Here is a 26,684-nt window from a genome sequence, read left to right on the forward strand (position 1 = left end):
GTCTTCTAAATTATTTCTTTATTTTTTTCTCCTGCTAAAATAAACAAATTAGTTGGAACATTAGAAATACAGTATGTTTAACACGAGATTTAACGAAATATTGTGATATTATATCGATAGTGTGTAAAAAGTAAGATAAATAACATTTTAGCAGTGACAATTACGTAATAATAATGAAAAAATAGAGATAATTTTAAGGTGACATGATTATTTATAAAAATAAAATTATTATTTTAGTAAAGACAAAAATGGTAAACAACATTATATCACAAGTCATAACTACTCAAAATTCATTTATTTTCTACCTCCTTTTTCAAATAAATATTTTTATTTATATTTAAATTTTTATTTTCTTTATAAAATTAATTTATATTACTTATACATAAATAAACATATATATTTTTTAAAATTTTATTCACTATTTAATAATATCCGTATTGCAACCAACACAAACCGAAAAACAAAATTAGAATTTTCATCCCTTCCCTCCTAATCTCTCAAACCAAACAGACTCTTAAAAAATATTTGTACATATATTTAAGTGAAATGATAATACGCGTAAAAAACCAAACTTGAGGAGAGCCGTCGTAACCTTTTGCCAGAACTCTCCAGTTTCCTTCTGTCGGTGGCGTCCCTTGTGGCTAACGCCAATGGAGTTCAAGTGGAGACATCGATTAACCGTGTGGCTTCTTTACACAATTTTGATGCTAAACGGAGTCAGATCGTGGACCGGTGAAATCCACGGCAGAGTAGTTTGCGATGTGTGCGCCGACTCTTCTATTGGACCCGAAGATCATGTTTTAACAGGTGAGTTTGGAATCGACTTCGTTGACTGACTTTCAATTCAATTGCTGTCGAATCCTTTTGCTTGCTTGTTTAGCAATCGAATCGTAGTTATATTAGCGCTGAGGTATTTGGATGGAAATCAGAAGCTTTCTGTATAATCGATTTTACTTGGTGATATCTGAAGGAGAAGCAGCTAGGGTTCGTTGAGAGAAATTGAATAATGTTGAATTGGATATCTCTTGACACACAGAATCGCCTCTGTATTAACATTATCATGTTTCAATTTAGAGCAAAAATAAGCAAATAAATTTAAATTACTAACAATTATGTGAATCTGGCGATGAACTAAACAAATTTCTTTTGCCTCTGTGAGCTTCCATCGAAGTCTAAAAGCTTCATACCTTGGCCTTACTTGTTTTGTCAATTCTGTGTCCATTGCGTTGCTTGATTCTTCATGATAACTTAGTTTTGCAGTTTTGCTGACAAAATAACAACACAGGGAATAGATATTGATAACCATGGAAAATTTCTTGGCAACTGAAACTGCTATCGTTTAGGTGGGCTTAAATGAATCTATGTTCATACACCACATTTTGCAAAACCATTCAAGTGAAACTGGAGATTGGATTGGCTTGTGCAGTACATAGAATTTTATGCTAACCAAACTAGACTTTAACCTGTTCAATGTTGGCCTTTTTCCGATTACTTATTAGTCGCCGGATAATCATTTGATGTGAATAATTTCTGGGCAGGTGCGGAGGTGGCTGTGCTCTGCATAACAAAGTCGGGCGAGGTTCTAAACTATCAGGCATTCACAAATTCAAATGGCATATATACTGTGGCTGAGACAATGCCCGAGAGTGAACGTTGGGACGCCTGTCTAGCCAGACCTATCAGCAGCTTCAACAGCCACTGCACACATCTCGGGGACGGAAGTTCAGGTGTTAAGTTCGGTTACAATCATCCCTCGGGATATTCTTATGCTGTCCGACCTTTCGTCTATCGACCAGCCATTGCTCCGGCGTACTGCATGTAGAGAGTAAGTAGTAATCTTACTCAACGGCAACTGCTATATGTTATACGAAAATTATGCGTGGAATGTTAATACGTTTAAAAGATGGTTTCGAGATAGATAGAGTTGTCGTTTCAGGTCCGCCAGCTTATTCAAGCTTTGAGTGAAAAGATACATTAGCGAAAAGAATAATGCTATAAAATAATTTTAAGTTTTATTTTTTAGTAAAGAATATTAAGGGAAAAAATATTTTTGGTTTCAATATAATCAAAATTCATCGATTTTGGAAATTTTGGTCCAATATAAAAATCTTATCAATTTTGGTCATAATATAGTCAAAATTTATCATTTTTTGTCTCAATATAATCAAACATTATCTTTTTTGGTCTCACCGTCAATAAACCGACGGAAAATGCTGACGTGGACTTGCAAGATTGTGCAATTTTTTCGAATATAAATATAAGGTTTGATTTCTTTTTCACGTCAATATTTTCCGTCGGTTCGTTGATGGTGGGACCAAAAAAATAAGATTTGATTATATTTGGAAAAAAAAAATAAGGTTTGATTATATTGAAACCAAAAATGATGAATTTTCTTTATATTATGACTAAAATTGATAAAAAATTTATATTAGGCCCAAAAATGATGAGTTTTGGTTATACTGAGACACAAAAATGATAATTTTGGTTATATTGGAACCAAAATTGATAAGATTTTTATATTGAGATCAAAATTGATGAATTTTGGTTATATTGGGACTAAAAATGATTTTTTCCCAAATATTAAAGTTTATATAATTTTGTTGATTTTTTTCAAAAATATTTAATTTTCCCATTTGTTCTCTCTCTCTATATATATTACCACATTTATTATATTATTCAATATATAAATATATCAATTATTGATATATTAAACAGACAAATTCTCACAATTTAATTAGTTAATTACTTCACTAATCAACCCAAAGTCCCTGAATTACAATTTAGCCTAGGACCTTAATTATACTTCAATCCAACTAACTAAGAAAACCTCAATTAATTCATATTTTTGGCTCAATGCATGTTATACTCAACAAAAAATTTGTTTCGAAAATTTCTAAATTTAATTTCACTTAAATTAAATTCTATCAATTAAAATAGCCTATATATATGTAGAAACGAAAAACTCAAAAGCTACATTATATCAGACACCTTTTCATTTAAATGTCTAAGCCCAAAACTTATTTTCTATTTAAAATGAAAAATATAGTATTAAAGCCTACTTCCAATTCAATTTTCTATTCTTTTCAAAGCAACTTAAAACTCCAATGTATATATATTCTTTCTCAGCTTCCAGGCACTTAGTATACTACAAAATTTTAGTAAAAACTAGTACAAGTGTCTCATTAGGCCTAACCATGCTATATTCATACAGGAAAACAGGGTATATGGCTTGTAATAGCGTTTGCTACGGTTTCAATCAATCCAAGATAAATCTTTGGATTGCCACAAGTCTTGATACATGTATTGAGCCGCAACAGCAAATCCCGTATTAATGAACAATGTTTTACAAATCCAGTATTTGAGGCACGCGACAAACACGATACAGGGTAAGAGATTACCGACACCCCTACTCAGTCTTTGGAGGAATATGGTTACCGCCGGTAGCTACTTTGTAAAGGTAAAATAGAGCCATGATGAAACTGCATACAAACAATAAGATTAAAAGCAGTTCAGGCAATTTCATAAAATCCGTATGTCTTGAAATAATTAAAGTTTATCAATTCCAATGATGGCAATGCATAAACTCAGCAACTGAAAGTGAAGAACACAAAAAACATTCCAGAAAAATATAAATTTAGTCCGACTAGAAGAGATCATTTCAATTTCAGCTTCATGATTTAACTACTTTTACCTCTGGTGTGACCGTGTGAGAGTTTATATTAAATTTAAATCTGAGTGAATGTTACATTAATATAACCCTTAAAAAACGTTTTATAATCACCAAAAATACCAGGAATCTTCGTTAAATTTCTTTTTAAGTAGTTGCAACAATCCAAAGATGGGCACTGTTCTTGATTGCTATGCATGCAGCCAGAAAAGTAGCAGGTTTAATTGATGCAGATTGGATTCAAAACAAAATAGTGCTACAACTAAATATAAATTAATGATGATTTCAGTTTGTTAAAAAATAGTTTTACCCTACCATTTGTGAGAAAAGAAACAGAGAAGTAGGATACCCTCCACTCCTATAACAAATGACAACTTCTAATTGTAATGGATATATTAATAAACCAGTATCTATAGTGGTTCCAATTCAACAACATAAGATGTAAATAAACAAAAACTAGCCAAGGTAATCAGCATTGTTAGATTATATTGCATCGCGCAACACTTGTACATCAGATGTACGGTTAGAATCATGCCACAAATTCATTATTATCTTATATGAACAAAAGCAATAACTATGTCAATTTCGAAATCTAGCTAACTAATTCAAACAGACATGGTAGACAGAATCTGTTAATAATTTTCAGTTACCTTAGGCCAGCAACAATACCGGCTGGCATTATTTTTCCGGTGTGCATGTACCTCTGTCCCATGATCCATGTCAGAATGGCAGCAATGACTGTTTCAAGAAACGCCAGATAAAGCACAAGATAAATTCATATGATACAAGGTAAACAATCCCAGAACTAAAGAATGCTAAGAAAGGCTGATCATTTTTCAAAGAAAAAACTATATAAATATCTCTCTAAAACAACAAGATTCACTGGATATAAATCAAGAAAAGTTCAATTAGTAGGTTCAGAGTCACTCGAAATCAAACAATCCTACCCTAATTGGATGTTAACATGGTACTTTATTCCAAGTGTTTGAACTTTCAAGGTTTCACAGAAAACTGAAAAACAAAACAAAAACTTCAAATCTATTATTACAAATAAATATGCAAAAACTACGAGACTATCTATAGTAGAAAGCAAAGACTGCAATCTGGAAATAGACATTAACTCTTCAGCTGGACATATTAATTATCCACCAACATGCTTCATCTGACAGATTTTCTGGGACCGGGGATACACAAACGTACATTGATCCATGAATTAATAACCTAAGACAGCAAATTTGGGAATAAATAATTCAAAAGTTCTAAAATATGCGAAAACTTGAAGTTGTTAAACATCAGAAACCCAGCTTCGATTAGTAGATCTTCGTATTCTCTGTCCATGTGTAAAGGTAAAGCAGGAATTCACAGCATTGACATAAATATTATTCGCTAGTTATCTCACAAGCCAAATCGAGACAGCATAAATCGACATAATTTTGTAAATATGTACACATCATTGACTCGAAAGATAAATGCGAGTGGTTTGAAGTTATGCGTTACATTCTCGACTTAATCATAGGCTTACCTGTTTCAAGGATCAGAGCGAAGTAGGAGTTCTTCCGTTTATTGAATGCCTGGAGGCTGAGGTATCCTGCGATGACGAGCAGAGATCCAGTGCCGGCGCCCCCAGCTAGAGAGGCTGTGCTGCCTTTCTTCACAAATCCAATTACGCCGCCGCACACAAGAAGCAGCCCATACGGAATTGTGAAGCAAAAATCGTGCATATTGAAACTGCAACTTGAGGCACAGATCAATTCAGGGGGAAAATCGAGCGAAAATACTGTTGGCCTGCAAACGGAATGAAGAACTGATCAGATGCCGACCGATTTCGTTGACGTCTTCTTCCCTCCGGCGTTTCGCCAAAATTGACCTTCAGGTTTTGTGGAAAGACTAATGAGCCCCTATGCCCGTGGGACGATGCAAGTTTTTGAGGATATTATTGTCAATTCACACTGCCACCACACTCCACTATTATATATATATATTTTTCTATTTTACTTCATTTTTGATATGTTATTTATTTCAATCAATTTAACAAAAAAAAAAAAAAAAAAAAAAAAAAAAAAAAAAAAAAAAAAAACTATTTTTTCAGAGGGTGGCTGTTTCTTTTTGTTTCTCTAAGAGAGGATTGGTACAGAGAAATAACATTAGAGACTCCTATTTATTTAAGTCACATAAATGAAAGTTGAGCAATAAATTTTTTTTATTTCTCTCTTACATCTAAAAATTGAAAAAAATGAGTGTTGCATTATTATTATTATTTTTTTTATACTATTTAATTTTTATAATTTTTAAAAATTATATTATTTTAATTTTATTTAAATTACAATAAATTTATGACTCAAGGATTTAATTTTACTATTTTTATTTTTTACATTTTTTGACAACAATTTTATTTTCTATTTGCAATTTCATTCTCTAAAGTGAAAGAAAGTAGATTGACAGGCCTTAATTTGTTTTAAAGAAGGAGAATAAATGTCAATTACGAGTGTTTAAAATGCTTAGCATGTAAGTGAAGGAATGAAATACATGAGTTTTCTTGCAACAATGATAGTCATGAGCCTCTTCAATCAACTTATCTTGATTTTTTCGGCAGCAAAGCATCGGATTCTATTGATGTGATGGGAAGGAAATGATTTTTTGTGAATCCAATGAATTGAAAACAATTTGAATTGAATTGAATTTTCTTTTATAATTAGGGTTTTTATTTTATAATTTTGATCTCTTGATCCGCAACAATTTTTTAGAATTTTTTCGGCCTGATTTGGGAGAGTGATTTTTCTTTGCAAATCTCGTGGGTTTTGATTGCCAATTCATGAGAATTGTTGTTGTCCTGTAGACGAATTTGTTTATTAGTTTTGGATTTAGTTGCAAATTAAGGGTTGTGGAATTCATACAGATTGCGAGATGCTTACCATAATTTGGGGAATTCACGGCCGTCTGTACGCAATGTGAAATATTTAAACACGGTCCTTTTAACAAGACGTAAGGGATGTGATGGTTGTTTCAACACGGCTGTGATCAAGTAACATGGCCGTGTTCGATTCGAATCAGAATCATCTTAGTTTCGGTACAGTCATATCAGCATATTATTTTTAATTTTAAAAGTGAAAATAAAATTGATAAAAAAAAAAAAGCTTTTTATATAAAACTAATTTTAATAATATTTTTCGAACGAGACTAATAATGAAAAAAATAAATTTTGTCCAATTTGATTGGTTTCAATATTGATTTTTGCTCATCAATTTAAATTCCTATATTTTATTTTTTTCAATTCTCCTTTTATTTTATCTCTAAATTATCAATGCGAGATCAAGTTCGGATACTTTTCTAAATAAACGATACCAATCACAGTAACTTTTCGACCGGCCAAATCCAATCCGCCGTCCAAAGACAAATCTCAAGGACCAACATAAGATGTGACATGCACAGTGCCAAAATTTATCTTTCAGGAAAAATAAGTGATATTTTATATGGTCCCAAGCAGATTAGTTCAAATTAGCCAATAATAAAAAGTGAAAGGATGCAGGGGAGGGGTAGGGTGGGGTGGGGTGGGGTGGGGTGGTCCATAGAACACTGTATTAGTTGTGTTGTGCCGTGCCCCAGCAGTAGTATCATCAAGCTGTTGTTTTTATTAGAGGCGGAGGAACAGTTTGCAAGCTGCACCATTCATAACATATTTGATTTAATTACAAGCACATGCTTGTGTAATTACATTCCAAAGGACCACCACCCACCCACCCACCAGGCATATCCACCCTCCCATACATTTATTTCCCCACTCCCATCAATATATATGTATATATATATGTATATATTTCAAGATCAATAAGAAGATCAACATAGGAACAAGTAGAAGAAGGCAGTATGATGATAAAGAATTGTTCATCAAAGGCAAGCAGCTGCTAAGGTCTCTCAATTACAGAAATGAAAGAAAAGGTTGTAATAAAGTGTGATGCCTCAAGCTCAAGTTCGACTCGGAAATGGGAAGCGAATCCTAATCCGGTGGCCATCGGTTCCACAGGTACTGTAGGATTCCTCATCATCCAAGAAATCGAGTATTTTAAGAACATCAATCTCCAAAGAGGCAATTCAAGTGCTGATGAATGTAAGGATATTATTAATAATAATCGATGTCATGAAAAAAAGACGAAGAGACGAGGAGGCAACAAGCTCATACCAAGCTTGTGTGCTACAGTCGACGTCGCGACAAATCACCCGAGGAATTATAGAATGCCATTGTTCACTCACACTCATTCCAATTCAAAACTTATTAGGAAATCGTCGCAAACTTAATTAATTAATTATTTTTACAATACATATATTATATATGTGTGTGTATGTATTTATATGCTTGCTTGCTTCTCAAGGACATGGCTTTTTCTCCCTTCTTCACACTTGTGTGCTTGATCAACAAATTAGAGGTGGGATGCCTTCACTTATCTCTTTTTTTTTTTTTTTTTTTTTTTTTTTTAATAACGTGAGAATCTGCCGCCGCTATTTAAAATTGCGCACTGTGTAAATTTCCGGCCGAAGATGGCTTCACTTATATTTACATTATACTATATAGTAGAGTTCATTTTTTTTTTTCGATTATAGAATGTCAAAAATATTCATTCAAAATGTTAGTATTCTAGTAAGAAGCTCTATTTTAAATCAACCTAAAATAAATTAAAACACAATTGATCATAAAGAGCTATACAAGTATGTGTACACACATATATACATGTATTCCATGTTGGTAATCAACAATATTGTAAGGATCAACAAACACACCAACATATGAACATCATGGAAAAATCGGAAACAAAATTTTGAAAATTTTATAGTAATAAATAATAATAGCTCTCGAATGAAAAACAATATATCAAGAGAAAAAATAAAAATGAAAAGCTTAATAATGCTTAAAACAAACTTATAGAAGAAAAAAAAAAAAAAAAAAAAATAGCTGCTAGAAGCGATATTGTTCACCTTCGAAATTATGCCAACGACTTCTTAAAAACTAGCCACTAATGATCAAACCTACTTTCTCTTACTTGGTCATCATCTAGCTATTTCAGAATTACATTAAAGATGCTTTTAATAAGAAAATAGAATAGTTAAAAATGATACTCCCTCCGTCCCAATACCATGTCCATTTTTCCGTTTCTGTCCGTCCCACGTACCATGTCGCTTTTCTTTTCTGAAAAATGATTACACACTTTAATCTTATTTTAAATTTTTTATTTTTTTATAAAATTTTAATTAAACTAATTAGTTATCTTAATCTTAATTTATAATTATTTTCACTAATACATTCTTAATTATCTACTAATTATACCCCTCATAAAGTATCGCGTCTACAGTGTAGCAGACACAGTATCTGGAACGGAGGGAGTAGATATCTGAGACGGAGGGAGTAGATGGTAACCGAATTATAGAGAAAGAAAAATGGGGAATGAAAATCAATTCTATTTGATAATGTAGAGAATTTACTTAAAAATAAGATGAATTGATTTGAAAGAGGCAGATGATTGATAGAAAATTATAAAAGTTAATGAAAAAAAAAATTATAAAATGAGTATACTCGATTTTTAATTCTCCATATTCCTTAGTATATAAAAGAAAAATAAAATTAGATAATAAAGAATTATTTAATTATCAAACTTTTAATTTTCTGGTTCAATCAAATAAAAAAATGTGACTATTTTTTTTTTCTTAATTCTTTTATTTGACACGATATAACATTGTTTTTTAAGTAAATCCTTTTGGACCAATTTTTTAAGAATCGGACCAGGTCTATCTCAGAGTAAATTCATTTGAACCGGCCCATACCACTTAACCCATAAAAAAAATAATTTTTTTATTAAAATTTTAAAAATATTAAATATATAAATACATCATAAATAATAATAAATATATCAATAATAAAAACATTAATGTATTTATCAAGCATTAATTATAAATTCACATACCGTTGTATTGACGGGTAACAAGCGGGGTCAATATATTTTTATAGCTCAATTCAAACTGACTTATTATGATAGAATTTTCAAATGAATTTAGTTAAAATGAACTATTTTCAAGTGGTTTTGGATCGGTCCAGACCGGTTAGGCCTATTTGGGCCCCATTATATATCTTTGCAATTTGGTTCCAAATGTACTACATTATTTTTTTCTTTCTAGTTTTTTTTTTATTATTATTATTATTATTATTTTTTATATTTCATACTCGAGTTCATTTTGTTGAGTGTATCTTTAAATTTAGCCCATAAAGCGGCGAGTTCATTTTGTTGAGTGTATCTTTAAATTTAGCCCATAAAGTGCGTGGGTGTTATGAAATCCCTTCCTAAAGTAGTTTGATCCATTTTCCTATATAAACAAGAGATCATCGTCGTCGCAGGGTGTTAGGTTCGATCGGAGGTTTACCTAGTGCGTATTTTCAGATAACGACTGCGAATTCTCGCGTCATAAAAAAAAAAAAAAGAGATCCTCATCCCATTTCGTAAGGGATAGCTTGGTCGTGTGGGAATGTAATCGTGATTGAGAGGTCATGAATTTTAAGTTTCGATGGTTCCACGCAGGGCTGTTTCTGACTTTCGAAGGACCCGGGGCGAATTAAAAATTAGGGCCCCTTAAATATATATATATGTATAATATTTTTTACCTATAATAAAATATAAATTAATTTTTTTTTTCTAGCATAAATTTTAAAAATTGCTTAAGGCTCCCTTATATTTTAACAAAACGCTATATTAAATACTTGTCGTACAAAAAATATAGATGAAAAATCATTTTCTCATCACCAAAAAAATAAAAATGAATTTAATGGAACATATTTTTAAAAGTATAAAGGGGTTCATGCTATTTTAAAAGTAGATAGATGATTTACATTGAGTTTTGAAATCATAAAAGAGTTATTAATAATTTTGCCTAATAATAATAATAATAATAATAATAATAATAATAACAATAATAATAATTTTTTTTAATATTTATTATCTTTTTAGTGCAAAAAAATAACTAAAACAAAAATAAAAAACCCATAAATATATATAAATGATCTACTTCGATTTTTTTTACCTATAATAGAATATAAATTATTAAATAAAATAATTTGTTTAGAATTTTTACATAAAATATCAATAATAGTATTAATATTAACAATCTTAAAATAAAAATTAGGGGCCCATAAACATATATAAATAATATATTTTTTTATATATATAATAAAATATAAATAATTAAATAAAATAAATTGCCTAATATTTTTATATGCAAAATATTAATAATACTATTAATATTAACTTTGTCTAATTCAATGCATAAAAAAATATCTTTAAATTTCGGTTTGAACCCAAAACCTCAAAAATAATATAAATAGAACTTAACCACCAAACCATGCTCTTATACTAATATATTAATGTTAAATAATTTTTATATATGAATAATTTATATATAAAATAAATAAATAAATAATGAGTCTCAATTTAGATTGGGCCATGGGCGGTCGCCCCTTTTGCCCGGGCCCAGGGACGGCCCTGGTTCCACGTCTTACCTGCCATAGTATGACTTGTCTTGTCGAACATAGTTTGCAGACTGTTAGATTCGGCCGGAGGTTGTAAATTCCTACGTTATCAGACAGTCACATTTGTTCTTTCAAATCAAATGCAACATAGTTGACAGTTCCTCCTGAGGGTCCGAAAAATGTAGACTACACAATCTTTACTCAGTACACCTTAACAACATTGTATTTGGTGTCTTTGGCAGCCCAACCTTCACGCGACTACAACTCGGGATTGGCTAATACATAACATTTGGCGAGCATGCATATTAATGGATCATAATATGATAGAAACTATCTCCCTATCCTCAATTGTGAACGCATTCTAGAGTGTCCCTCGTTGGCTGCATGTGGAATGCATTCAGGTTCAAATATGGAACAAAGTCTACAAAGACTAACATAAATAAAATCTACACACTATTTGCATGTAATTTTTTTTTTTAATTGACGTGGAAATCAGCAGTCGCTACTAAAAAATGTGTATCGGATAAACCTCGGTCGAATCTAATATCCTGCAAACTAGGTCCGACAGAGAAGTCACACTAGGCGAACCATACTTGTAGTAGGTGACCTCAGGTTTTACAACACTCAATTAAAGTCTACAACACACTCTTGGTAATGTACTTAAAAAAAAAAAAAAAAAGTATTTTAAAAAAAAATAATAAAATCAATTTTTAGAACATGGCAATAGAGAGTGATATAATTCATATATAAAAAATTTGATTGTAAAGCATGAGAAGGAAAATTCATAAGAATGATATAAATAAAGTTAAAAAAAAAAATATATACTGAAAATATATATCATAGGTATATATATTGCATTCAGAGTAATCGTCAAAAATATTAATACGAGCTATTAGCAATTTACTTATAAAAATAGATAATACAATTGAATTTGTTTTCCATAATAACTTTATCAACACATTAGGGTGTGTTTGTATAGGGGTTGGATTTCAAATACATTATTCATTCTATTTTTTCTCTCTAAAAAATATCGAATCAAACACCTATTTTTTATTTTTTATATTATATTAAAAATCAATTTTACATTCAAAACATAGCATCAATACCTATTTATACCACATCATACAACTATTCAAATTTAAAATTTTTACTATTCAAATTCCAACTCAAAATCCAAACCTTTAAACAAACACACCCTAAGTATCAAGGGAAAAAATATAAATAATATTGATCAAAATTAAAGATGACAAAAATAAGCCCGATCTGAATATGACACGAAAAAAACTGTGCTCAAATCTAAAAAAATAGGCCTAGAAATTTTCGGGCAGGCAGGATTGCCACCTCTAATAAAAATATACCCACAAAGCTAAAATTAGATAGCTAAAAAAATACACAAGTATAAAAAATATAAAAAATAATATACTCATTCCATCATTTAAATTTAAATTTATTTATTTTTTCTTTTTTTGCTGTAATAAAAAATATTTTTGTTTTATTTTTAAGTAAAAAATTAGTACACTTTTGTATTTTTTATTATACAAAAAGTAATAATTATTACTCATTTTTATTAAAACTTATGTTATAAGTAGCTAAAAAATTCAGATCGATCAAAATATATCCAGGTATATATTTTTAATTATTTACGGTAAAAAAAATATAAAAAATAATACTCCTATATATATATATATTTTATTTTATTATTAAAACAATGATAACATTTTAAAAAAAATGAAAAAGAAAAAATGAAAACGAGCGAAGGTGAAGGAAGGAGGGAGAATATATTAATAAATGATCGTTTCTTTTCTCGTACGATTCGTAATTCTAAATCAAAGCCACTGCTAAATTCATCCTTGCCTGCCTGCCTGCCTGTCAGCTTTCAGATCTCCTCTCACCTTCTTTCCTTTCCTTTCCAGGTCTTTTTCTCGCTGCCCAATCCTTGTCATTTATCCCGTACTTGCAATCGCATTGAATATCTGACGACACCGCCAAGATTCAAATGGCCTGCAGAAACGGGGGGGCGTCGAGGGACGAAGTTAAAAACAGGGACGCCGCATCAAGGGCTGTCGGCGATGCCTTGCTTTTTACAACCATGTGCATCATTGGGATGCCTGTCGACGTTTACGCCAAAGATGGCTCGGTTTATTCAGGAATCTTCCACACAGCCTCTCTAGATAAGAAATATGGTATTCTATCTGCACTTTTCTCCGGCAACCGTATGCTTTAGTCATAGATTTTGATTTGTTGTGCTTTATTTATAGCCTTTTTGATTCATGTGCACTTCGATTTAGCTTATGATCTTCAATCTTATCTTCTAAATTACTGTTTGTTGATTATGATGAGATGTGGTGTTTAATTGTCTTTGTGATAAGTGGAACTTCATTACATGTAGCCTATTCCGTTTTTAACTGGTTGGATTTTGAGTGGAGGGCTGTATATAGGTTTGCGGTAGTGTTCGATTGCACTTTGTAATCTCTGTAGCTGTCTTCTCAATGAAGAGGATAATGTTTTAATTTATGGATATGTATTGGCATAGCTATTGTATTGAAGAAAGCGAGAATGGTGGAGAAGGGGAACCTGGATGATAGTGTAATGGATGGAGCTTTAATCGAGACTCTTATTGTGCAATCCAAAGATCTTGTCCAAGTTGTTGCTAAGGCAGGTTGCCTGTAAACTTATCAGTTCTAAAGAATCCTTTAGATTGTAGTTTTGAAGTTCAACAGACACTTGTTATTTCAATGAAGGTTTGCCTGTTTCCAGGGTGTTCTACTTCCCTCTAATAGAATGGGAGGCCTCGCTGGGAATGGCACCATTCAGGCTGCTGCAGATACATGCCCTGAGAACGATGTAGAAGCTATAAATGAGAATGAGTCCAAAGGGTACAAAAAGGACACGAGTCAAAGGAGGTAGGACTGTACTATAAATTTCCCAGCTGATGTTTTTATAGATATTAATAACATAAAAAGATTGAATTATGTGACTGTCAAATTCATAGTTGTTAATATGGAGACACAAAGATGGACTAAAAGTCAGTATCTGGGATGGGCAGGTGTGAGGGTTAGGACACATGATATTATCATGGTATTATTCTTGGCAGCCTAGAACTTGAGGTGTGGATTTGTCGTCCTCCTAAAATTTGAAATGTTTGTAGGACCACTTCAAATTTCAAATTTACAACTTTGTTGTTAGTGTTTCGCATATTAAGGGCCATGTTGGCTTCTGTTTTTTATTATTAATTTTAAAACTTAAGAAGAAATTTCAGTGTTTGAATCCACTTATGTTTTAAATTTAAAGTAAGAGTAAAAATCCTACTTTTAAATAGGGGTGTTTGGTTGTTCTTTTTGTTTCTGTTTTGGTGTTGAGTTTTAGATTTTGAAAATTTTGAGGTGAAAATGAGGGTGTGTTTGTGTTTTGTGCTTAAATAGTGGTTTGGCGTTATACTTTTTTGAGAGGACATAGTGTACTTTTATATAGAATCATCCGGATTGCATATTAAAGAAATTTAAAGAAAATAAAAATAAAAAATCTCAAAGAGAACAGAGCCTGAGTGATGATGTGCTAAATTGGAAATAGGTGATGGATGTGATGCCTTTTGGAAGGATAATGGAAATGAAAACACAACCAGATACAAATATTTTTTATATAATATAAATATAAATATTTATCTATATTTGAAAACTAGCCTGTATTGCATATTCTTTAGGGTTATTTACAAAAGGAAAGAACAATAGGTTTCAATCAATCCAAACATTTTTTTTCCCTGAAAAACCGACCTCATTGGTCAATCCTAACACCTTTGTTGTACTCTTATGTTTTACTTCTACTTCTACCTTTTTAAAAAGTCATTTCAAGCAGAACCTTAAACTTATGAATCTTTTAATGCTTATATGATGTTCTGTATCTTTCATTAATTTTTTTTTTGGGAGGTTACTGGTGGGTTGGCTCTGTAGGTTGTGTATATACATAAAGAGAATTTCTGTGTCCTGACAGATTGCATTTTGGAGATCATTTGATGGTTTCTTCATTTATGTTAGATTAGCTAAATTCATTATTAACTCCAGGGTTTTAGTCAAAAGGATAATGATTTTCCTTATAGTTCTACAGCTGAGGCTGCAAATCACTTAAACAGTTCTTCAGAAGACTTCTTTGAGAGATTGGATACAACGAAGTTTGTTAAGGTGATCTTTCAAATAATAAACAGCTTTACATATTGATAAGTAATACTAAATTCATTCCGATAAAAAAATGTAATACTAAATTCAAACTGTTCTGCTGAATGACATGACAATCATGCCTGGGCTATTAATATCTTCCTCTTTATTATTCTGTAATGTTTGCACTTTTCGCTACTATGTACCATTCATTTCTTCTTTTTTATTTTCTATTTCCTTTTTATTGTTGATACAGATAGAAGCACATAATATTTCAGTTGATAGAAGGTAACTATTTCTGCTCAAGTGCGTTCTATTGGTTCTCCACAATCCATTTTTGCTTGCCATTCACTCTAGTGCTCTTATATGGATTTTGTTCGCTGATTTGTAAGTGAAGTAATTGTTAAAGGTTATACCAACAGCAAATATATCAACGAACTAACACTTTATACCTGTGATTTATAGGAATGGCTTTCTTTTTCTCTTTTCCTTTCCTCCCCATTTGTTGTTTTCATGTATACTTCCGGATTTTCGAAATTATAACTATTTTTGACTTTTATTTATTATTTTTATTTAAATTTATTATCAATCCCATGTCATGTTATTCATAATTCTGAATTATAGCAGAAATGTTGAGGATGGCAACTCACTAGACCTGTTGTGCAAGATCCAGAAAAGCCCTGGTTCTGGAGATGTGAGTATTGTAAGTTGATGATTTTTTGGAGAAAAGCTTGTAAGCTTTGCCTTCTAAATTGATTTCCTTGATAATTTTCTCGCAGATGAATGGAGTTCAAGGCACAAATCTTAGCCGTGAGTTTCCATCTTATCCAGTTTGATGTATTAACAACACTGATACTGTATTTATCTGGGATAACTTTCTATACTGTTAATATGCTTATCTGTTTTAACACTTTATGAAGAAACAAATGTTTTTTTTCTAATTTCTTTATAATAAGATACATGAGTATGAATATGCAACTGCAACTATTTACTCTCCTGCATTTTATGCATTAATCAACTGATTCTATGCATTACTCTACTGATTTTTATGCCTATCATTTATCACGAAATTATCACTTACTCTCACAGTCTATTACATCCATGATTTTCTGCCGTATGCCTATCTATGTCCATTAAGTCTGCTAACTCTTTCTAGTGTTTCGCTATTTCTTTTCGGCCAGTGGAACTTATCTCTAGGGAGGTATTACATCTGTTTTTGTGGGTCAAGTAGTTGTAGGGAGTGGTAAACTATTGACTATTGAGTTTATATTGCAAGGCTTGTCCTTGAAGTGAATTGACTGTAAACAAGAAAAAGTAGTGAAGAGTTCTCAGTTGTCAGTTTACTGAAGTGTCTTAAAGTCTAGACGAACATAAAGTGGAAGTACCTTGCCTTTAAAAGGAAGGTGAAAGATGTTTAAAACACAATCAGGGATTTAGTTGATATATTATATGTTTCGAGAATTTCTGGTTGTTGAACATTGTTTGGGTTGAAGGCTGAGGTAGTGTATGCAATTTAATTCTTTTGTTGCATCAGTGTTATGTTACAGTTGATTGGAAAACAAATTGCTAGGTGACTCAGATATGTTCATTCCACTTTCTTTTCTATTCCTTTTTTTTTTTTTTCCTGTGGGAATTCCTGATGTATTGTAAATAGAATGTATACTTGTGTAATACTAAAGATAGTGCAGTACCTCAATTTTGTGCATTGGTTAAGATTCTTATGTGGTGTTTGCTAAAACTGAATAGATGCTTAGTGCAGTACCTTAATTTTGTACATTGGTTAAGATTCTTAGGTCGTGTTTGCTAAAATTGAATGGACGCTGAATGCTAAATGTGGAATACCGAATGATGAATGACTAAAACTATATTTGTTTGATAATTACAGAGAGCTGAATGTTGAATGTGTTATTTTATAATTCGTCTTTAACTCTTTATATTATTAGGTTGATGAAAATATAATCTTCTTAATATATACTATTTGTTTTATATAAAAAATAATTTATTGGAAATTTTGATTAACATAAAATTAATTAACCTTATGGTTGTCAAACATGCTAAGTAGGATTAAGCGCTAATGACTTAAGTTCAGATGATAACAAGTCCTACTAAATAGGTCTTCATAGCTTAATGAAAACTGCAACAAGAATGGAAGGTATACTATATACCTCTACATGTTTGTTAGCTTCTTTCTTAAAAATCCACTGGACCTGATTTAAATGTATCAACGCAAGAGAAGTATAATTTACTCAACCCTAGATAGAAATATGCTTTTTATTTAGGATAGGCTAAATATTGTGTTCTTTACACATGACAATAGGATGTGTCCTAAATGAGTAACATCTCGAAAGGATCAATTAACATAATTTCTAAGTTGTGTATGAATTTATAAGTACCTAAGATCTGACTTAAAGTCTTAAACCCACAATCACAAAATTCAGGATCGAGCTATATATTGTTGAACTAGGAAGCTAGAAACCTATATGATAGAGACCTCAAAACAACTTTTTGGCTAAAAAAATATATTAATCTGAAAAAAATTTCAAAACTTATGCTTTGTGGCTTAAGGCCATGTTTAAATGCTCACATACATAATGGGAAAAAAAGAACGAGGAGGTTATAATAGATGATAATAACAAGGATGAGGAATCTAGACTACTAGCCGATTGAAGCATCGCTGTTCTTCTAGCTACGGTTTCCAGACTTCAGCCTTGAGGAAACAACAAACAAAAGTGATAGAACAAATTCAAAAGGGTTTACCAAGCCCTAAACTTGGCCAAAAGACTCTCACGTGTTTGAATTCTTATTGCTTCCTCCAAAAGAAAAACATAAGCCTGACTCTAATATTTAGTGGTTTTTTATAGTTGCCAAGAGTAATATAAAATATGGGTTTTATTTGCAAAATTAATCATAAACAACTTAGAACACCAGAATACTCTTAGCTAAAGTAGAATACTAATTCTAAGAGGACTCAACCGGCTGCTAACCCACCCCGCCTTTATGCATCACATTACAAAACGATGACTGAATTTCTTCATTTTCTGTTATTTAAACGCAGTTGCTGCCTGATAAATTGATATAATATGTCTAGGAATTAAATCATGGCAGGGCTTCATCAATTGATGAAAATATAGACATCATTTCTCTACTGTATGAAATAGCTCCCTGACTGTAGTATGTAAAAGTAATTAGCTGAATAAGAAAGTCTCTCTTCCTTGAATCATTCCATACAAGTAACTGTTGACTTGCAGACTGTTGAGGATATTGACGAAGATGAGCTATTAATATAGTCAAATCATCAATGGTTGATTGGGAAATCATTTTGTTCTATATAATTATTGATCAGCATTTGATGCTAGATGCCACCTTGTGTGAAATAAGCAATAGGATGTAGAGGGCAACAGCGCTCTATTCTTTGCTTAACATTCTTATTTTCTGTTTCCTAAGGTCACCTGAATTTGATGATTTTACCTGTTGTTTCTGGACAGTCAGCAGTGGCAAAGCTCCTTCAACCAATGTAAATCTTCACCGAACCATGCAACAAGAGCCAACAGCTGTATCATTGTTTTGCTCTGCTGCCGCTGAGGATCGGAGTCAATGCTGGCCTACTTTAGATGAGACTGCATACTCGGTTGCCTCCCAACCAAATGTTTCTGTTATTTCCAGTCGCATGATTGATGCTACTTCGGGTTCATGCCTCAAAGCATCATCAAATCCCTTCTTTTTTGTACCTCCAAAAAGTTCAAGTGTTAAAAGAACTGTTAAGGTATGGTAGATCTCTCTGAACATTCTCAGCTTTGAATTTTGTTTGAGCTTTTTCTTATATGAAACTATCTACAAAAAAGCAGATTCTGAACTGTTTATGTGTGATGTTCTCTATTATATTGTTGTTAAGGGCATCAAGTATTTTAGACTTCTTTTACAGCGAAAATACTTTGAGACCTGTTTGGTTAGATGGATTTGGATTTGAGAGTGGATATTAAGTGAATGGATATAGATTATTTGGCATTTGAAATACTTCAATTAAAATTAATCATTTGGTCACAGTAACTTTTTGAAATGCCATGGTGTAAATATTAGTTGAAAATCAAAGGAGATTAATTTGAAATCCACAACCAACTTTGAAGATTTAAAATCCATCACATTGCCACACGAAATTAATGGATTTGACAGTCATTTGAAATATTTTTAATCCAAATTCCTCCAACCAAATGGGGCCTAATGGAATTTTATGTTAGTGGGAATATGGAATAGAGGTTTTCTTTTGAACAAGCTATTAGATGTGGAATGATATTCCTAGTTTCTCATGTGCTCCTTCCATTAATTTTTATTATGAATTGTTTGACATCGTATTTACTTCTCTAGGACTCCAAGCTTAATCCTGGAGCAAAAATATTTTCTCCATCAACGTTGCACCATAGAACAGTGAATCCTGCTGTGCCAAATGGAGCAAGTGGTGGTCCTTACATGGCATCCTACACAATGGCTGCTCCTCCACAAGAGTCTGTGGCGAGTTCTTTTACTCATTCTTCCACGCCTGTTAAGCTTGTTCCATACAATAATGTGGCTGTTGGGCATGGTGATCATGATGCGGCGTATGTCCAACCTGTAAGTTATACTGTGTTAATATCCCGGTTGAAATTCATTCAATTTATACTCAAACATATGCCAAGTGTCAAATACCTGATATCTTCAAATACAAACTATATGCTTTTAGATTTAGTTGAGTAACTGTCACATAAATGATATGAATTGATTGATTAAGGAACCATGTGAATTGTGAATTTAGGATTGTGTTTTGTTTTGCCCGTTGGCAATTTGACTTAGCATTTATTTATTTTATTTTATTTTTGTGCAGATTATTGGACAAGTCGTGGACAGGATGCAGCCTACCAGAATTACTGGTCAATATCAGAACTTTCCAATGGGCCCTGCCTATGCCCCTCCAAATCTGCAAAATGTATAGAGTTATTTTACAATATAATTATTTAGTCAATTTATGCGTGGCTAATACTTTCAACAATGTTAGGTTACACATGGACGAATAAATCCTCTTGCTTGCATGCGCCCCATGCCTACTGTAAGATCCGTGCTGTTTTACAATTATATCTGCAGACAAATGAATTTCCCAAAAAATTTTTTGCTTTATATTAACTTGATTTATTACCTTATTTCCCATAGGATGCCCTTTCTTAGTTTTTGTGCAATATCTCATTTTTACTATATTTAATTTTTAGTAATGTTCCATATCAAAGGGAAATCTCTCTGATACTTGTATCTTGATCATCCTTTTGTATTGTGTGCCTTTTCACTTCTTCTTGGTATTGTGTATGTATTCTTGTATACATCTTGCAACAATTCATATATTCAATTTATCATTCTTTCACAGTTAATTTTCCTGGTTGCATTATGTTATGCTGAATATTTACAAACATTTGCCATGTACTTTGTTGTTTGTTCAGGATGTTCTGCAGAGTCCTACAGGGTTCGCTCCAGCAACTGCAAGGCCTATATTTGCAAAGAACCAAGGTTTGTGGCTTTGAACTGATTGGTTTCTCTATATGAACAGTATAAGTGCCATATTAGTTATTGTTAATGTAACACCACGGCTGGCTCAAACCGGAGCGTCACCGCCACGCCACACCGTAAGGCTCGTTCATCAACCAACTAGCCCTACGTTGTGGCGCTAAGGCTAAAATAACCATTACAAAATAACTATTTAGAGATTTAGAATTAAAGCGCACCGGTTTATCATTTAAATAAATAATGTTTGAGTAAAAAACATAAGTTGGAAATAGTTCAAAAGACATTAGTTATTAAACATTAATAATGGATTTCAAAAATATTTTAGAAGATAAAGTAGTTATAGTTCCCCCTATGGATCATATGACGTGGATGCATCATTTAGGTATAACAGAAACATGATCACCTACAAAAAGGTTGTAAGAAGAGGGTCAACACAACGGTTGAGTAAGCGCAATTAATCGGAGATAAATTAGTACGGTATAATGCCACAAAATCATTTTAAGAACATAATTTGAATAAGATGACACATATCACATAAGGATAACTCACACACACGAGTCTTTCAGCGCCTCCCTTATATCTCATTTTCATTTTCAAATAATAATGATGAGCACATCATGAAGAAAACTCCACTAGGCCTTAATCAGGGCCGTCTTGACCCGGTTTTCCACCCTTATTACTTCATATGACACGTCACATAGTTTCACATAACAAGCATAGGGTCACAACCCTCAAAGGAAACTCCACAATGTGTACATAAAGGTTCAAAACCCAAAGTACACGTAAATAAATTTATTATTAGTTTGCGAGGAGCGCCATACGGCCCACAACCCTCTAGTCTCTAATATAACATACCAAGAGGGGATTGTACGCAATCCATTCCTCAATCACGGATGACGGTCTAAAGACCATTTCATCGTGAATGACGAGCACCTCGGAATCACCCAAAAAGGGAACCCGTCATCTCGATCCCTCGACCTAGCCCATTCGGGATCTAGTTCAAGGTTAGCTAGTTATCCTAAAATACCGGTATACCTTCACGTGTTTGCAAGGCACAGAGGTGGAAGGCTATGCCTTATCATCCAAATAATCGACGAGTTGATCGGACTCGACGGGTAGTTTCAATTACCAATTTGACCAAATACTCAACATGCTCTTACGCAATTTTCAAAAAGAGTGTTTTAAATTCAAAATATTCCAATTGTCAACATTTAACCATGCAAAAGTAGGATATTAGACCCAAGAAGTTCGTTATAATCTCACTTTATTTCGCCAAATAAAGATTTGAAAAATATGTCAATCACAATAGGCATGGTCTAACTCCGAAAATCATAATATTTTAATATAATTGTAAATCTTTTTCCAAAAACCATAACTAGGTTAGGGCAAAACTAGGGTTTCAAACCCATCCCATAAATTCTACGATTTTCAATTTAAAATCCAATAATAACCTTCACACAAGCCTTAGGTGACATTATAATCAACTTTTTACAAAAAATTGGCGAAACCTAATATTTTTAGGGCAAACCCATTTGACAAGAATATTGAAAACGATATCAATAGAAGGGTTTAGGGATTAGAACATATGAATATATCTAAAATTAATCCCACTTACCTTAAGAAAATAGACTAAAAGGAAGAGTTTTGGTGAAAAGAATTCCAAGGAAGAAGAGGGGAGGGGACTGGCGGCTCTGGCTGCTGTCCTGCCTCTGTTATTTTCTTTTTATTTTATTTTATTTTATACTTTATTAACATAAAATACTTGGCACTCTAACTTGGATACGTTATATCTTAACAAACTATGGGTACACTATATCTTATCAAATCCACACTGTAGATATGATATATTTAACAAATTATGGATAAAGATACCTAAATTAAGTGATACGGATAAACAAAATCTAGTTTATTATTTATTTTACCCCAAACTCAATTTTATTCTTAATTTACAGCTAATTCTTTAATTTCTTAGATCAAAAGCTCAAAATAAATTAGGCCTAAAATAATATTTTCCGACTCCGGCGTCGAAGTTCGGCAAGTTCCGACAAATTTCCGGCGAGTATTTTTATGGGGTATTACAGTTAATATTAATTAACAAATATTTTTAGTATTAGTTAACAAAATTAGTGTCTAGAATTAATGTTAGACTAGTGTTCTGGTTTAGGCATGGTATCCATGTCATCTAATCTCAATACACTATTCATTTTTCTCTTCCAATTTGGCATGGTATCAGAGCAGAGAACATTCACGTTCATTTTCTACTTCATCTCATCACTGCTTATTTGATTTTCATCAATGTGTCATTCCCTCCTATCTGATCTTGAATTGACCTTAACCATTTGTAAAAGGGTTGACAAACGTATTAAGCTTGTTCACACAAATATCTGAAGACCTAGTTGAGTCAAATCAAAATTAGGATTCCGGTGTTTTTGTTCTTTTTGTTGGTGAATTCTCCCGAATGACCTAATTATACCTAATAAAAACCATCCTATAGTATTATCCCTTTTATGATCCTTTCATGCTGTAGTTCAAACTTAGTTTGGTTGTCATATTCGTACACTTCATATGGATAATGCTTGGGAATACGTTTCCCCCCAACAAAATGGGGTAATTGAACGGAAAATCCAGAATGTTGTCAAAATATTTCGGACTACTTTGACGGCATGTTTTCTAGTTAACAAAATGTCCTCTTCAGTTCAACTCTTTGTTTCCACTCTGTTCCCAAGGAAAGAAACTTTTTCTGTCCACCATCATATATCCATAATATGGTTTGTTCATCAGCTTCGCTTTGGTATTAGTCTAATATAGTGAAAAATTGAATTGATGAATTCAATTAATTAGTGGAGTTGGCACGTTTTTGCTTGTCAAAAATGATTAATGAATGAAACTTTTATTATTATTATTATTATTATTATTGTGTATGTGTCATCTTTTATGTTTTGTTAATGTTTTTGAAAGTGAAATAGTTGATGGATGGTTCTTTTTTTTTTTAAGTGGAAAATGAGTGTTGACTGAGGTGCATTTGGGGAGTTTGTGAGATTTCACATAAAAAAAAAAAAAAAAGAAAATCCAACAAACAAAAATTAAAAACCAATATATATATATATATTGTTGGATAGAAAAAAAATCTTTCCTAGCATGTGATATCATATATAATTGTGTCAATCAAAATGCAGTATTCAACCTGCACATTGCTTGCCAACCTTTTATTGTTGTTGTAATGGTTTTGGGCGGTTTTATGAAAGGCCACATATATTATTATTATTATTATTAAATGTAACCATTATGACCTGAAGGTTGTGTTCACAGGAAATGCTTTGGCACAGACTCTGCAGCTGTGTGTGAGCCCTCAGATTATGGCTAATGGATTGCAACAGTTTGTAATGCCTGTTACTGCTCCATTTTCACAACCCGCATACCCTATATTACAACCTATTAACATTCCAGGGACGAACAATTTTTTGAGCCCCAAATTTGCATGAGTTTACAATGATTCATCATTCTTTCCTAGTAAAATTTTGACATTATTTGTGTCTCTTGTTCAAGTCCGTGCATATAGTTGTTCTTTGCATTCTTTAGTATTTCTCTTTGCTTTATGCATTTGAGAGGTTTTAGCTTTGTAATTTGAGATATTTTGTTAAATTCATAATCACTTTTCTTCCATTTCATTTAGAGGTCCACCAAGCAAACATTGCGTGAGTTTTGGTTTGCTGTTCGCTTCTGAGCTCGCTTCTCCTGTTGTCAATGAGATTCTGAGGTTTGATACACTTTATTCGAGTTTATTGGTTAGAATATATACACATATATAATTTGATAGGAATGCTCATGTATGATGGACGAGGTCATGTTCTTTATTTTGTCCTTGCTCAAGCTATAAAAGTTTCATATGAGAAATAGTTATCAATGCATTGAGGTATTTATTTGTGTTTAATTTTAAATGATCTGATATATGTAATTAGTGTTGCAGAAAGATTGAGCTTATGAACTGTGTATTATTAACATGGGAATGAGGAAGGATCATTGTTTTATTTTTTATATTAGTTATCGTTTAACAATTCAATGGACCAAATAATGAATATTTGAGTGCAATAAATGTTTAGCCGACTAGATTAAATATTGGACATTTATATCCATAGTTGAAATCATGTTTGAAATTTGGGTTGATTGTTGGTTGTGCGCGCTTGGAAAGGGAACCTTTGACTAGATTAAATATTGGATATCCATAGTTGAAATCATGTTTGAAATTTGAGTTGATTGTCGGTTGTGCGCGCTTGGAAAGGGAACCTTGACATGATTTCTATGGTTTGTCCTTGGCACCTTTTCAGTTCAAAGAACTAATTCCCTTTGACAAGGGATCTTCAGTCTAAAATTGGGTAAGTTTTGGACTGAGGATCTCAGCTCACATTCATCTCTAGTTGGCTTTTGTAACTGTCTTAATGTATGAAGTAAAGCCCATTGTCAATGTTGTCTCTTTCTGATTTTGATTAGAAAATCTATAATTTCTAAACCTCTGTATAGAGTACTGAGATGTCCAACTTGGCCATGGCACCCAATATGTCTTTTGTATGACTAAGATTATAATACATTATTGTGTTAGAATTATTTATATATTTGAAAATAGAAAATCATTGAAATCAAAACAATGATTATTTCTTCAAATATAATCTCAATTCAGCATGCAATTCCATGTCTTTCATAGACACGTTTGCTCAGCCTTCCACGAATTTCAAGTTTACAACAAGAAATCAAGAATAAGTAATTTCAAATAAATTTCAGTCATATATTATTCAAATTTATCATGTGTAATTTGAGATTAATAATAAGTATATTAAACATTACAAAAATAAACAAACTCATTTAGGATATAACTAAAAAAAAAATAAAAAAAATATGGATAACTATTAATTAAAAACTATTCAAATATTTATTACTCGTACTTCAAGATTTCAATATCACATAACAATATTAATTAATATATGTATAACAGTAATACAAAACTAGTCAATGTTGTATTACTCATTGTTCAATATCTCGAAATTCATTAAAAAAAATTGTTTTTAATTATCCAACATTTTAAGATAGAAAACATATCTTAAATACAGTACAAAAAAAACTCTAATTACTTGAGAACTATTCGATATATTACTATACATGAAAGATGATAGTATATTATTCAATAACATTCAACACGTACAAAGAAAAAAAAATCCGATAAACAAATAAACAACACATCATATTTAAGCTCCTGCAAAAAAAAAAAAAAAAAAAAAAGAAAAAACTCCACAGCACTGCCGCCACAATGCTTACTGCTCAAGAAAATATATAATAAACAAACACCTTTGTAGGATAGGATTTCCAAATAAAAAACCAACCATATGTGATATAAGGAAATGTCTTGAAAATCCAAAGAAAACATAAGAGTTTAAAGAGCAGTCCATAGTTCCAAACTGAAAATCATCCATTGTTTGTTCTGAGCAACCAGCTCAGATGCTTAGTTATTGTCCTCCCATGCTGAACTTTATTATAACTGAAATTAGATCACTGCACTGCATCTAAGCATTGCCATTGTTTCACTCACCACGGCCCTTTCAATCAGTCTCGGTTGTCATTTCTTCATCGCTTTCAATTCTCACTCCTTTGCCCTTTTGATTGGTTTCAATTTCTGGTTCTTCATCCTTCCTATTAGTTTCCATTGTCATTTCCTGATCCTCTTGATCAGCAGTTGCAGAAGGCGGTGACACAGCAGCCAGCAACTCGGCCACTTTGATGGTTCCCTCTACAGCCTAAGGCACAGTAGGGAGGAGGCAAGCAGTTAATTCAGCTCTGGAATAATTTTACAGTC

At 32.1% G+C, this 26,684-nt stretch overlaps 3 protein-coding genes across 8 annotated transcripts; 2 read left to right on the plus strand and 1 right to left on the minus strand.

The window, feature by feature from the left end:
* Positions 1-552: 552 nt before the first annotated feature.
* Positions 553-3,355, plus strand: LOC127265933 (uncharacterized). Of its 2 annotated transcripts, XM_051295971.1 has the most exons (3): positions 553-807; positions 1,539-1,825; positions 3,212-3,355. In XM_051295971.1, exons 1-2 carry the CDS (start codon positions 651-653, stop codon positions 1,820-1,822), a joined length of 441 nt encoding a protein of 146 aa, XP_051151928.1. In that variant the 5' UTR covers positions 553-650; the 3' UTR covers positions 1,823-1,825; positions 3,212-3,355. The 2 variants fall into 2 exon arrangements, with proteins under 2 accessions (XP_051151928.1, XP_051151927.1); XM_051295970.1 differs by lacking the exon at positions 3,212-3,355 and having other exon boundaries at positions 554-807; positions 1,539-2,015.
* On the minus strand, positions 3,066-5,574 carry LOC127265934 (protein FATTY ACID EXPORT 5-like). The gene is made up of 3 exons (XM_051295972.1): positions 5,190-5,574; positions 4,318-4,405; positions 3,066-3,479 (listed from the first exon to the last, which is right to left on the minus strand). Exons 1-3 carry the CDS (start codon positions 5,386-5,388, stop codon positions 3,407-3,409), a joined length of 360 nt encoding a protein of 119 aa, XP_051151929.1. The 5' UTR covers positions 5,389-5,574; the 3' UTR covers positions 3,066-3,406.
* Positions 5,575-12,985: 7,411 nt separating this feature from the next.
* LOC127266094 (uncharacterized) lies at positions 12,986-24,937 on the plus strand. 5 transcript variants are annotated; one of them, XM_051296217.1, is made up of 13 exons: positions 12,986-13,354; positions 13,705-13,826; positions 13,929-14,074; positions 15,265-15,346; positions 15,576-15,607; positions 15,944-16,013; positions 16,099-16,129; positions 18,805-19,082; positions 19,682-19,924; positions 20,175-20,276; positions 20,346-20,396; positions 20,779-20,845; positions 24,516-24,933. In XM_051296217.1, exons 1-13 carry the CDS (start codon positions 13,168-13,170, stop codon positions 24,539-24,541), a joined length of 1,437 nt encoding a protein of 478 aa, XP_051152174.1. In that variant the 5' UTR covers positions 12,986-13,167; the 3' UTR covers positions 24,542-24,933. The 5 variants fall into 5 exon arrangements, with proteins under 5 accessions (XP_051152174.1, XP_051152171.1, XP_051152172.1 ...); XM_051296214.1 differs by having other exon boundaries at positions 24,152-24,929; XM_051296215.1 differs by having other exon boundaries at positions 15,947-16,013; positions 24,152-24,927.
* The last annotated feature ends 1,747 nt before the right edge of the window (positions 24,938-26,684 follow it).

Source organism: Andrographis paniculata, unplaced genomic scaffold (genome assembly GCF_009805555.1).
Source record: "Andrographis paniculata isolate CXL003 unplaced genomic scaffold, ASM980555v1 Contig74END, whole genome shotgun sequence".
NCBI classification, from domain to species: Eukaryota; Viridiplantae; Streptophyta; class Magnoliopsida; order Lamiales; family Acanthaceae; genus Andrographis; species Andrographis paniculata.